This window comes from Heterocephalus glaber, unplaced genomic scaffold (genome assembly GCF_053883595.1).
Source record: "Heterocephalus glaber isolate CG9 unplaced genomic scaffold, H.glaber_assembly_v1.0 deba00000937, whole genome shotgun sequence".
In the NCBI taxonomy this organism is placed as follows: Eukaryota; Metazoa; Chordata; class Mammalia; order Rodentia; family Bathyergidae; genus Heterocephalus; species Heterocephalus glaber.
The window spans coordinates 12,354,701-12,369,539 of NW_028258173.1; the positions used below are offsets into that span (position 1 = coordinate 12,354,701).

The 14,839-nt window shown below is 33.3% G+C and overlaps 1 protein-coding gene across 1 annotated transcript in view; it reads left to right on the forward strand.

Annotated features, from left to right (window-relative positions):
- Positions 1–14,839, forward strand: part of Abca9 (ATP binding cassette subfamily A member 9) — a 79,494-nt gene that overhangs the window by 12,831 nt on the left and 51,824 nt on the right. Inside the window, 8 exon segments of the mRNA XM_004870288.3 lie at positions 2,638–2,739; positions 4,310–4,517; positions 6,479–6,643; positions 7,305–7,408; positions 8,002–8,228; positions 10,346–10,487; positions 11,175–11,360; positions 11,664–11,811. Of these exon segments, the coding sequence (XP_004870345.3) occupies positions 2,638–2,739; positions 4,310–4,517; positions 6,479–6,643; positions 7,305–7,408; positions 8,002–8,228; positions 10,346–10,487; positions 11,175–11,360; positions 11,664–11,811 (1,282 nt within the window).

Below are 14,839 nucleotides of genomic sequence, written 5' to 3' on the forward strand. Positions count from 1 at the left end.
ACAACATTGCTCTAAAGATTCTCTTGTTGTTTTTTTACTGTTGTTATTTTGTTTTTTACCCCAAGAAAGATGCATGCAATGAAAACTGAGATGCAGGTAACAATTCAATTTACTTTGTTTCCTGGGAAAAAAATTACATCACTTCATTGCCATACTTCTAGATCCAGATCTTAAGAACCTGTGGAACATTTTGAGAAACTTTCTGATTCAATTTCTATGTATATCCCTGTCATTGAAAAAAAAATTTGTTTTCTGCTTTGCTTTGCTCTACGTTCTCTGAATTAGCTTCTTATTTAATCTTTAATCTTATGAGGGGGGTCAGCTGTCCCTTAGGGCCTATAATGAAAAAGGCCAATTGAGAAAGACTAGATTCTCCTTGGTTTAATAGTTCCTCATGTTTGGCTACGTCCAGCCAACCATCTGCAACCCTGAACTCCCTGCTGCGGAACTGGCAGGAGACAAAGAAATGGAAAACAGTACAGGAGTCACTTATGTGAACACAGAGATTTTGGCAGCTTGTCTGAATTGAGACCATAATCCTCTTCGGAAATCAGTTTAAAACGGAACTATTCACACAATAAACATGAAATTAAAACCCTGATGTAGTAGTGACCCAAAAGGAATGTGAATTATTCTCCAGGACACAAAGACCCGTGGATGAACTGTGTTTCTAGATTTTTACTTCAGCTTTCCTGAGAGTAAGTTAACTTCTAAATTGTGGTTATTTTGCATTTGTAAATATAAAGACTAGAAACAGAAATATCAAAACATTTGGGTGGAAATCATTAAATGCAGTGAATTACTAGTCATTTTGATTTTTCAAAGCATTATGAGTATTTTATATTGTATGGCTAAATAACCAGTTGGAAGATTTTCCATTTTACCCCATGACTAAAGGGCCTTTGGACAAATAGCACATCTAATAGAATAGGCTATTAGCTACGTTGAAAGGAATGTGATTTTATACTCTTTGAAAGTATGAACTATTTGCAAAGTTAGAACTACTTATTCTTTATTATTTAGTTTTACTGTCAATGGAATTATTAACATTAGAGGATACAAGATTTTGAGTTTCAAATTGTTTTAACTGACGAGAATATTTTCATTAAGAAAATTTGAAGAAATACTTTTATTAAACTTGTTGATCATAATTAATAAAAAGAATTTTAATCTAATTTGTTGTGCAAAGCATTTATTCTTCAAATATCAGGAATTTCATCTAACTGGGAAATGACTTTTTCAACCAATTTATAACTTTTAAGTTACACACTTTTTTCTATTCAGTGCAATTTAAGCTAATGAGGTGCTTTGTGCTAACGCAGTGAGCATTATTCTTTTCTTCCTGATATTTACATCAAAATAGGCAGTGGAAAAGATTAGTCTTAACTGAAACAACCACATTTATGACAATTAGATCATATAATTTTCCTTATTTATATTTTCTAGCATATATATTAATTTATAGAAAGAAAGAAGAGTAGCCACTTGGGCAACGTATTAAACACTTGTAGGTACCAAGACCAGTTACAGAATTGCTTTCTCAGTGGAAATGTGCAGTTTGGTTTTACTTGGGGTTTTCAGCTATCAGAGCCTCTTGATGGCATTATTACTGGAAGCCCATCTACGTAGGCGAATCCAGCCATAATGAACAGTATGAAAGTCTTTGTAATTTTTATATTTTCTATGTACTTGCTTTTGTATTTTGATGCCATTGTGTTTGTGTGTTTTTCTTGAATCTTTGTCAGATTTCATTTATAAAAGGTGAATAACGAGTTTTGTTAATTATACTCTTGAGGTTGTGACACACAAAGAGCATGTCTTGTTTTATTTCCTCTAACTTCTAGCTCCTGTTTCACACCTGGACTTCATTCCTATTTCCCAAGGTCATAGGTGACCTTCTTTTGACATTTGATGGTACTCCTTTAGTTCCTGGATATTTTTGAAAAATATGCATTGCACATAGTATAAATTCATATAAATCATATAATATAACTGAAACTTTGTTTCTTATTTTTAAATTAGCATTATGTTTTAGCTTCATGTGAATGAGTAAAGAACAATCTTTGCTTTTAATTCCTGTCTAGCACTATTTGGATGGTATGCTTTGAAATTTGTTTTGCAACACTATGCCACAATAATCTACACTATGAAAACATTCATATACAGGCTCCCTGGTGAACCCATAAGAGAATTTTCTTGGGATACATATCTAGGAGCAGAATTGATCAATAGTAGGATACTGTTTAGTAGTAATGAAAATGTAATAAATCTCCTAAATGACTAAGTCTATACTTCCACTATTAGTATATAACATTCCTTTATCCCTACTAGACAATTTAACTGCCAAGAGCTGCAGGGACACCAGCTCCTGATGCTATTAAACTCTCTAATATATGTCAGTACAATGAGAAATAAATGTTATCTCAATAGTTTTAATTTTTATTTCTTTCAATTCAGAGATTGAGCATCTCTTTCTTCTCTCTCTTTTTTGTTCTTTTTAAGTCTTTGAGCATTCTTCTCTAAGCATGCAATTGGAAACAGCTGTTAAAATGTTTCTCTTTTGCTTGATTGTACAATGTTTTCTATTTGGGACATTCATATTTGCTTCCTTTACTTCTTCGCTTTAAAAATAAACAGGTCAAAATGAGCAAGAGACACATATGCGTGCATCAACAAATGTGGACTCTTCTCTGCAAGAACTGCCTTAAAAAGTGGAGAATGAAAAGAGAGACCATGTTGGTATGGTTCAATCTGTGTTCCCATAATTAGAGGGGAAAAGTATTTTCTCAGCAACACAAACACTTTATCTTCATCATTTAATGTTTTCTGTACATTCTAAGCCTAATTAGCAGGCTAGATTTTTCCAAATCTGGACCCCGCTATTTTTCAAATAAAATTAAAAATGTGTAATTATTGTATGTCTTACTTGAGATATTTTTTAAAAGCACTCATATTCAGAAACTCCTTCAAAATGAAGCTATGTCTCTATACTACAGAGAATTCTTCACATCTGCACTCATTTGAATTTAATGAAAGCATTTACACAGCATTTCAAGGCCAAAGTCAAAGAAAGAGGCAGAATTTAGCACAGATTTAATTCAGAATTGTCCCAAAGTTTTAAAGAATCAAAAGAATGTTCTTATAATAAATAAAAAATAAAAATGTAAAGTGATGGACATAGTAATTATCTTGATTATTGTCCAATATATGTGTGACTCAAAATGCCACAGTGTACTTCATAAATATGCACAAATATTATATGCCAATCAACAGAAACATAAAGATAAATTTTAGTTGTTTGGAACAATTCAACTATGGAAACAGATAATCTCAGCCTGAAAAAACTAGTGGACGTTTAAACAGGAAAACAAAGCTGCATTTTGATCTTTTACTTCTATGAAAAAATACTTATTTTTATTGTAACAATGATTACATGTGCTTTGTATAGAAAATTCAGTAAATGTACAAAATCATAATAAGTTGAAATCACTCATGAAGTGCCATAGTTCAAGAGTTGGTCTGTTAGCATCTGATCTATTAAAACGTGTGTGTGTCTTCATTCAATAAGTATGTATTGAGTGGTTGGATTGTCAGTGAATAAAGTATACAAAAAATTTCTGCATGGAGCAAGGATTATGTAAGTATGGATATAAAAGTTGAGGTTGTACTGTATACAAATGTTTTAAATCCAAACTTTTAAGTCTGTTTAATAAACATTATATCTATATTTTTGTCTGTGTAGATAGACACAGATCAACAAACATAGATAAAATTGTATGTAATGAATATGATGTATACCTCTTTGTAAAAGCCTGTGTTTAGAATTATAACTAAAATAATAACATGGCTTTTTATCACTGGGCTTCAAATGCATTGTGTTGTACTTCCAATTCCAAAATACAGTCACAGTGACAATTTAAAAATTATTTTTATAAGCAATATTCTGTGCAGACAGCAGAAGACGAAAGAAAATATGACCTTGCTCCTGCTGATGGCGGCTACTTATCTGTTTTATGCTACCTACTTTTCAAAATTATGATAAACCATTCGGCCATTCATGGAGGAATCCAGCCCTGCCTTTAAGAATGATAAACCTAAGATTCTCAAACTAATTGATGTTGATGTCACATCTGTCTTGGACAGTGTGCATATTTCAAATGTGCAGATTAAAGTACAGAAGTAAATTAAAACATTTAAAAATGGGAGAGAAAAAAATGGAATGCAAGCCTCATAGCAGGATTAAGTGGTTTCAGTTGTTTATGGTAGAACACCTCTTGATTTATTTCATTTCTCTCTCATTGCTATGTAGGAATGGCTTTTATCATTTCTTCTAGTACTGTTTGCATTCCTATTTTCTTCCAATTTACATCAAGTCAATGACTCTTCCCAAATACCTGCGATGGATCTAGGACGTGTAGATAGTTTCAATGCTTCTAATTATATTATTGCATTCGCACCCGAATCCAAAACCACCCAAGAGATAATGAGCAAGGTAGCTTCAGCTCCATTCATGAAAGGTATGTTTTCTGGAGTTCATGATAATTTTCTGGTTTGCAAAATATACAAATTCATTGTGGAATTTCCTTGATAAGTTGTGTTAAATGTTGATGTTTCTGGAGTTTATTAACAGCAGTAAAGCATAATCCTTTCCAGTATCAAGGAGATTTTCTTACTCCATTGACTAGTGTCCTGTTAGATGATTCTGTTGAAGGATTATTATCCTTTATAGTACATATTAAAATGAGTTCAGCTCATTTTTATTTAAATTATATTTTAGAGAAGATTCTGGAAAGATCGAATGGAAGTGATATGTTTTTTAAAAATCTCTTCAAATACATAAAATTCTAAACAGAAACTGAATAGCAAAGCCAGATACCTATGAGCAACATGTACAACAAAACTAGGTACAAAGTTTTTCCTTGTATCCCAAAATATAAGTGATTGAGGAAGTGTTTCTCTCTGGGATGGTAAGAAAACAAGGGAAGCAATGGAATACCTGAAGGGCCTGTGGAGAAGCCCGTAAGAGCTAACAAGCATCCACAGGAAAGTAGACAGCCAGTTGAAGAACACCAATTGAAGCCATTGTTAGTAATTATCTGGTAGTGCAGTATTAGATTGCTGTTGTGAGTATATTATATGCTTGAAGTAGGATAAACCAATAGGAAATTATAGAATAATCTCAATCTTGACCCTATGTTCTTGAAAACCAAGAGTCTCAGTATGAAAAAAAGGGGGTGCAAATTTAGAGTGATGGTGTAGACCTGTACTCTGGCACCCTGGGAGATGCAAAGGTCCTGAGTTCTATCCCCAGTACTGGAAAAAAGAAAAGGCAGAAGACTGGGACAGGAACCTTATAGAATGAAGAATCTTGTCATTCAAGAGAGGTTAGGAAATCATCAAGAACTTTTTGGTTATGTCAAAAGGATTCAGGAGTCAACTTGTCTCAAGTTGGGATTCAATAAGTAGAATAATTATAATTCAAAACTTGTCAAATAGAAATTTAACTCTGCCTTAAGAATGAGATTAAAAAGAAAGTGTAATTTCTTGTTTACATTATAGAATAGCAGCAAATGAGTGCTTATGATGTAAACTTTTAAAAAACGGGAAATTCCAGCATCTATCTTATCTGAATTATAAAATTCCATAACTGTATAGACAACGGAAAAGCACTATTTTATAAATGGCTTTTTACTTATAAATGAAAAAGAAATGATAGGAATACAGTAACAGCATTTTGAAGCCTTCATTAACTAATGGATCTAGGCACTGAACATTAATTGTTGCTAATATCTCAAAAGAGAAACAATCAGATTTTATGAGCTTCTGATAATTTATCGCCATTTATAATCTGACCACAAGGATTAAATCTGACTCTGTTAAGCCTCTGAATGCAGGTGGTGGATTACAGGACATACAGAGAACCTAAGAATGTGTTGTAGGGATCAGGAATATGCACCAGACTGTGAAATTATGTGGGCTAAGTGTCTGGGTTTCATTAGTAACAGCCTTTTACATTATATATTTTAGAATAAACAGTTTCTCAGGAAAATATTATCATATTTGACAATTTTATGACATCTTTAAAATCTGGCCACATTGATATCACTGACTAATGAAAATAGCTTTGTTGTTAGGTAGATATGCCTGTACATGAATTTAAATGGATGCAATGGAATTGCTACTACTTCAAATTCATTTAAATTACTGGCTAAACACTTTGTTTTTGGAAGGCAATATTTGCAATAAAAATATTGTCATAAAAGGTAATATATTTGCAATAAAAGTATTTGCCATATAACACTTCTGATTTACCCTATAACAGTAGAAATCTTCCACCTCACCTCTAAGTATGAGTCTTACAGCACTGCATCTGGGGAATAAATACCTCTAAAAAATAACTTCAACATAATTGAATTTGGCATGCTGGTTTTGGACCGCATAGAAATCTTACTTAACCATGTTTTTCTTCACATGGCAGGAAGGACAATCATGGGATGGCCTGATGAAAAGAGCATGACTGAACTGAATTTAAATTATTCAACAGATGCAGTGAGAGTTATCTTTAATGATATGTTCTCATATCATTTGAAATTTTCTTGGGGACATAGAATCCCTAAGGTCAAGGAACACAAAGACCATTCAGGTAATCTTCCTAGCAGAAAAACACTTTTCTTTTTGCTATCAAAGCATTAGTTACAGAAAGGTATATGTGATAGCAGAAGTTAAATGAACAAAAAATATATTTTCTGAACATAAAATAAATCCATCCTTATTCAGTAGAACATATATTTTAAAATATGGTTTTCATCAAAAATTTTAAATTTCTGGGCTGGGGATTTAGCTTAGTGGTCCCTCCACCTGCCTCACAACTGCAAGGTCCTGAGTTCGATCTCCGGTACAAAAAAAAAAATTTGAAGTTTCTATTATTTCTATATTACTCCTAAATAAAACCTCAATAAAAAAGCTCCTTTTAAATAATTCCCAAATATTAAAAATCATTTTAGTGCCTTTTGGGGGGATACACAAGAAACAGAAGAGCAAATCTCAGCAGAAACATTCTGAAATTGAGAGAGAATTATAAAGTTGAGTGAAAAATCATTGTTAGTTGGTCATACAAATATTAACAAAGAAATTCTAGTGTATTCTTTCTTGGGTACACTTTACAAACCTCAATTGCGATGTCTTACAATACACTACATTATTGTAGATTTTGAATTCCTTTAGGAACATTGGAAATTTTGACTTTTCACATAACCAAGAGCATCCTATACTATAATAAAGGATCTGTTCTGCTTTTCTTACAGCTCATTGTCAAGCAGTGGATGAAAAAATCACATGTGAAAGTTCAATGTTTTGGGAGAAAGGTTTTGTAGCTTTTCAAGCTGCCATTAATGCTGCTATCATAGAAGTGAGTATTAAGTTAAGCAAAATTAATTGCATTATAAATTAAAGTTTAGTGGATGGAGACATGGATTTTCCTATAATTTATTCACTGCATTAACTAGGCACAATATAGCAAACAACTTTTATATTCAAACCATTGTGTAAACAAGTTTTATATTCAAACCATCTGATCCATTGGGTATCAGAAAATAAGCACAGAATAGACACTTTTATCCAAAGATCTGGTGATAAGGGAGGTGGAAATATGATATTTATAATAAGTGTTCAGTAATGAGTTTTTAAAAGGTGTTTTAGGCAAACAATGAAGTGAAAGAATATTTAAGAAATATCAGTGAAGATTTACTATTAAAATGTTATTCCAATTGGTCTAAAGCATAATTTGAACTTTTTTCTAGGGAATTTGGTAGCCAGAGATGTTCTAGGGAGTCATGATAAAACCTGAAGAGTTCCAGGGGAAACAAGGAGCTAAGACACAAAAGGGGTCGTTAGTCTACATATTTGTGTGTGAAATGTGTGTGATTCCTTACAAGTCAGTGAAAGAGCATGAACTTGTACTGATTTGATTAATGATCATTTTTCATCACTATCTTTCTTAAGATCGCAGTGAATCATTCAATAATGGAAGAGCTGATGTCAATTACTGGTGTAAATATGAAGATACTGCCTTTTATTGCTCAAGGAGGAATTACAACTGATTTTTTCATTTTCTTCTGCATTATTTCTTTTTCTTCATTTATATATCATTTGTCAGTCAATGTTACACAAGAAAGACAATACATTAAATCACTGATGACAATGATGGGACTTCGAGAATCAGCATTCTGGTAAATCATATGACTGCAATCCATTGTTCAGCATAAACAGAATGACTCGGCTGATTAGTCTCCTTGGATCTATAAAAATAGCATATTTAGACTTGACGCTTGCATAAAGTACTGTGTTATAGATGAATGATGGACCTACTCGTTTGCAAACTGAAACCTCAAATTCTCAAAATTTAAAGACAGATACCTGTGTTGTAGCTGTCTTCCAGTCCTTAGGGTACTGACAATACATGGACGACTCTCAGTTACTAGTTACCACGTCTGGTTAAACCAAACATAAGAAGCTGAGGTTTTCAATGAGCAACAGAGCATGTATTTCAGATACCGCATTAAAAATGGTGCCTAGTTTTCACCCCAGGTTGAATGAGTCAGCAGTTTTATAACACTGAGAAAAGAAAGCAGTTATGCTCATTGAGCACTGAGCTTCCCTAGGTGAAGGTAGTATTGCTGAGTGGTAAGAAGATGGGCCTGGGTGACAGGAAGCCCGGGACTTCTCCAACTCGGGATTTAGTAATTTCCACCTTGCACAAATTATTTCAACTCTTTCAACTTCAGTTTTCTTTTTTCTAAACATTGATATTATTTTTTTGTCATTGGTCATGAAGATTAAGGCAAGAAATGTGTTTAAACTTCTTCACAGAATGCTTAGGAAATGTTATTCCATACATTTTTGGAAGACAGTAGATGGAAATTAGAAAACTAAGGTTTGACCAGTGAGTGTTCAGTATTCTGAGTGCAGAAATAGAAAAGACAAATTAGATTGCTGATCTGGTCTACAATGGGAGATTTTCCTATTGTGTGTGTGTGTGTGTGTGAAGTGTTGTATCTCTATATTGAAGGAAATAGTGCTTACTCTATTTTAAAAGATGATGAAAATCTACAAAGAGTTGGAGAAAAATAACTAATATGATTTAAGGAAAACTCAAATAAATGCAAATAAGGAAGAATTAAAAGTCAGGGCTTTTTTTCCTCCCGCAAGGAAAGGCTGAGGTGTTTTATTTGTACAGCATTTGAATGGTATTAAGAGGAGGCCTATAAAAACATATAAACGAACAACTTCCAGAAAATGAAGTGCATTATTAAAATGGAAGCCTTACAATTGAGCATTAATAATTAGACTTCAGGGGCAGGTGAGAGAGCTCACATCTGTAATTTCAGTTACTCAGAAGGCTGAAGCTGGAGAATCACAAATTTGAGCCTGGCCTGGGCAATTTAATGAGACATTGTCTCAAAATAAAATTAAAATAAAATAAAGGAATATCGGCTGGGTGCAAGAATGCAAAGGTGCAAAGCCCCTTGGGTTGAACCCAAGTAGAGCGCTTGTCCAGTTACATGCAAGAGTTAGAGTCCCAGTACAATGAAAAAGAAAACAAAACAGAAATGACAAGACCAGACCTCCTAAAACATGCTGGCATTTTCTACTCTAAATAAAAGGAAACCACTTGTTCATTGTGGACCCACTATAGACCAGTTGCCATATTACATCCGGAAAATATCTAATTACCTTTAATTATCTTAATATTTTCCAAAAGGGAAAACTGAAGTTTAAGGAGATTAAATAACTACTTCTCAGCATTATCTAGTCAGGAAGTAGCAGAGAAAACTTGAACCCAGGCCTATGTAGTTAGAAAGCTTATTTTCTTTACCCTCTATGGAATTTTGTTTCTCTTTTTTGGGGCGACATTAATAGTAGAGGGGAAAAACATCTTGATATCCATGTATTTATCTGTATCTATTTATGTCTTCTGTGTATATCTGAATCTATATTTAATCATTTATGTCAAAGGTTGGCAATTATGGCCTATTTTCGTACAGTCTACAAACTAGAAGTAGATTTTCATAATTCTGGAAAAAAATTGAAAAGAACAATAATGTTATCCAGGCATGGAAATGCATACCTGTAATCCCAGTTACTCAGGAGTCTGAAGCAGGAGAATCCCAAGTTCAATCCCAGCTTACCTTCCCCTATAATATATAAGCTTCTGATTTGTTAGCCATTGCATTCTTTTGATCCCTGATAAATGGTGTGTGTCACAAATCTTGTGCTGACTATGTAAATTAGTAAATGAAGTGATGGTACAATAGCACTCTGAGCAGAGTCTATATTTCTCTGCTAGGCTTTCCTGGGGCTTCATGTATGCTGGCTTCATCCTTGTCATGGCTGTTTTGATGGCTCTTATTGTAAAATCTACCCAAATTGTTGCGTTAACTGGCTTCATGGTGGTCTTCATTCTCTTTTTCCTCTATGGCTTGTCTTTGGTAAGTTGATGAATTTTCTCTCTCTCCAATTATGTTGCATTGATTTTGTTTTCACCTCTTATGTTGTGTTTACAGTATTTACGTAAGACCTGTATCTAGACAGTTTCTAATCAAGAGTTGATGGTATATAGTTCTGTTTTACATTGTTTTGTTTTGGTTTTGGCAGTGCTGAGGCTCAAACTCAGGGTCTGGACATGCTACATAAATACACTTTTATAATATTGCATTAGTCAGCTTTCTGTCACCGTAACAAATGCCTGAAATAATTAACTTATAATGAGGAAAGCTTTATTTTGGCTCATAGTTTTGGAGGTTTCAGTCCATGGTTGATCTGCTCCTTTGTTTGGGCCTAGAGTGAGGCAGCGTAATCATGGTGGCAATACATGGCAGATCAGAACTGCTCACCTCGTGATGAGGATGTGAAAAATAGAGAAAGAGGAAGGGGCTAGAGTACTACAGTCCTACTTAAGGGCATTCTTCCAGTGACCAGAAGACTTCCCACTAGGTTTCACCTCTTAATGGTTCTACCACCTAATAATTTCCCAATAATATTGGGAAAGGCACCAAGACTTTAACATAACAGTCTTTCAAGGACAATTACCCAATCATAGCTAATATGAAATTCCTTTTATTGTGCCACTGATAGTTCTCCAAGTATTACACCAGCTGAATTTCTTTTCTTCTCAGATAACTTTGGCTTTCTTGATGAGCATGTTGATAAAGAAACCTCACCTCACTGGTTTGGCCGTATTTCTGCTTATCATTTTTTGGGGCAGCCTGGGATTCACTGCCTTGTACAGACATCTTCCTGCATTTTTGGAATGGATCTTATGTCTTCTTAGTCCATTTGCTTTCACTGCTGGAATGGCCCAGGTAAGAGTTAGGGTAACTATTTTACTTATTATGAAACATTATAAACAGATTCCTTCAATAATTCAGGCAACATGTACTAATCCTGATGAAGTCTTCTACTAGGTCCAGTTTATCACTTTCTGTGAGTTTTTACCTTCTCACAGGGTATGTATGTACTGTGGTTTGTAGTTAGATAAGTTGGGGGTCTTTTCTATGTATTATTGTAGATTTGAGATTATTCATCTTTGCAACCCTAGTGTCTAACAGAAATGAGACAGTAATTCTTGATGTTCTTAACCCTTTGTAAATTCTGTCTTTTTACAGCTTATACATTTGGACTATGATGTGAATTCTAATGTCCATTTGGATGCTTCAAACAACTCATTCATAATAATAGCTACTCTTTTTATGCTGGTTTTTGACGCTCTTCTCTATTTGATATTGACATTATATTTTGACAAAATTTTGCCCAGTAAGTAGTGGCATGATTGTAATTCAATACAATTTCATTAAGTGCTTTTATTTAAAATAAATGTCTGCAATGTATAGAATGTAAATTATGTAGCATTTCCACCAAAAATTTCTAAAACAAGACTGATAACATTCTGTACTTAGTTTATAGAATCACTTTCTAAGACTTAGAAAGACTTTGGCCATTTCTTCTTAAAAGAGGCACTTGCAAGAGATTATGGATAATTTATGCTATTAATGCTGTAGGTCATAATCAGATGAAGAATTATAGTTCTTGATACTTAGAAGTGTTTAAGTGCTTCCCCACTGAACACAAATAGCAGACATTGGTGGGTCACTGATGAAAAATAACTGGATGCTGAATGCATCATCTCTTCTATGGAGAAATAAGTTTTTCACCTATGCATCCATGGAGTTCATTTCTGAGTATATAACAGATAAATATTAGGGAAGAGCTCAGAGAGAGAGAGAGAAAGGTATATGAAAGGAAGAAAAGAGATTTTAAAATAGTGTTTTAGTGTTTCTGAAATGACTGATGAAGAATGATATCTACCTGTGTTATAAAGCCCCCAAAGTAGGACATTTTGAGGCCTGTCATTATTTCTGTGCTGTGGATTATCATACTTGGGGGTAAGAACCTTACTTAATCTGAGTGGAGGAAATCATAAAAGTACTCTGCATGTCAAAGGTGTGTGTGGGTGAACTAAACAAGGGATAAAGTTGCACAAAAGACCTACTCTACATTGGTGGATTACAGCAAGGTTGATAGAAACAATACAAAAATCATTCAGGGAAAGAAATATGGTTGTACAATTTAAATGAGCAAGAACAAATCCATTACAACAAAGATTCATCAAGTAATTCAACAATAGCCTAGTGGAATTTGCTTGAGCAATACAACTGATTAAGTTAACAGCAAAAAATCATACCATTCTCTAATCATACAAACTAAAATTTGATAATGTTCAGTACTGTAAATGCTTTTTAAAAGATTTTACCTTTTTTATTTTACCACTTTTAAAATACAAGAGAACATAGCTAGCCTTGGTAAGATCAATCAAAAATTTGAAATACAAAAAAACCCAGCAGTGCCCGAACATTTAGAAATAGATACAAAATACTTTAATAAAACAGTATTAGAAATTTTTTTAAATGTTGTAATAATACATAGAACTCTGGTATATTAGAAACAGTCTGTAAGTGAAATGAGCTTGGAAAATTTAAAAATAATACAATTGTTCCATTAATTTATGCAATATTATCAACTTTAGTAAATGAAACCCTGTAAATATAAAGTTAAAGTAATATATGTAAGGAAGTAATACCAGGATATTCAGTTATCGTAAGTGAAGTTGTTTTACATTGTTGATACATATTTAAAATACAGGTTATTGTTAAATAAAGAAAGATTGACAAACTGCTTTCAGTAATTTTAGGGGAAAATGAATATTAAGGAGTAAAAGAAAAGACCACAGATGTATGTACTACTTTTCAAAAGTGAAAGAAACTATTTTTCTCTAGTTATGATTTACTCGGTTTCAAAATTGTCCTGGGTAAGAATTTTGTAGAAAGATACAAATACTTTGTGAGCTCTATTAAAATGGAAGTTCTGAGATGGCATCTACCTTGAGTTCACTGGGAGAAAATTATTCAAAAAATATTCATGCTGATTTTGACAGGCGTACTAAGCTAAGTGATCAGAGGAAATAACGTGATGTATCTGGGTTTCTTTAAACCACATGAAAATGAAAGTCTTTTCTTTATTTTTAAAGTGTGGAAGCCCAGATGGCTGTTAAGTAGCATTATTTTAAAAAATAAAATTCAATATACCATCCTAGATGATAACATTTAGAGGTAGCTGCAGAACAATTATGTTGACCATGACCAGGTGACATTTTTAACAATATTGAAGAGTCATATTTGAAGGCCCAGATGTTGTGTAAGGGATTCATTCTGCACACAAAGCTTTGCTCAGATTAATTCTGAGGTTGCTTTTGAATCTCAGTGTGTGGAAATGAAAAGCCTTGATTTTGATGATTTACTAAACAACTGTAATTCTCTGAAAAATTTTTCAGTTGTAAGTTGCCAGTAGGTAGATAATTCAAGAGAGATAGATACTTTAATGTTTATGATAGTAAATCTGGGTTCATCCCCCTTATTATTACAGAAAAACCTGTTTTAAAGCAAATGTTTATATTCTTCCTTTTAAAAATGATGAAACCAGCAATATATACTTAGTATAATTAACTTGTAAGGTACATAAAAGTAAACTCAGAAATGTGCTTAATTAATTATCCTTATTGTCTGGCAGAAACTTCCATAGCCTATTTCATTTTTCTCTATTATTTATTAGCATTTCCCAGTTTTTTTCTATTCCATTCCTGCTAAGATTAATGATGATCAAAAGCTATATCTTTAATTGATAAGAATTACTAAAGAAAGCTTCTCATTTTTTTCTTTTTCATTATTACACATTTGCTTTTTTGTATTAGCAATTAAATCTGGGGCCTCATGCAAGCTAGACAAGTGCTCTTCAACTTAGCTGTATCTCAAAGCTTGCATTTCTTTTATTTTTAAAAAGTTGCACCCAATTTTGTTGCTCCCTGAGATTCTCTGGTGTTTCTTTTTGATCCATCTGGTACTTGCTGGCTTGATGAAACACTGCCACATAATGACACAGAGCCTGTTTCTCACCATAGCCAAGAACTCTGGGAAACATATTAATGTATCTGACCAAATTGAAGTGAGACCTGTTCTTAATGTTAGATTTCAATTCCTCCCGAAACATCTCGGTCTGCTTCAAGGATATCTTTATTTAGTTTACAATGCTACACCCCTCTCATATTGGAAACATCTATTAGATGATGACATCTCAGTAATTTTTTCCTCACGGTTTTGTGCATGTGTAAAGACACTAAAACAGTTATACTTTAAGGTGACAATGGGGGTTAGGGTTTAATATCAAAGGGCTTGCATGGACATGCTGCCCTATGGTGACTAAAGTTTTTCAAGTCTGGACTGACTTAATG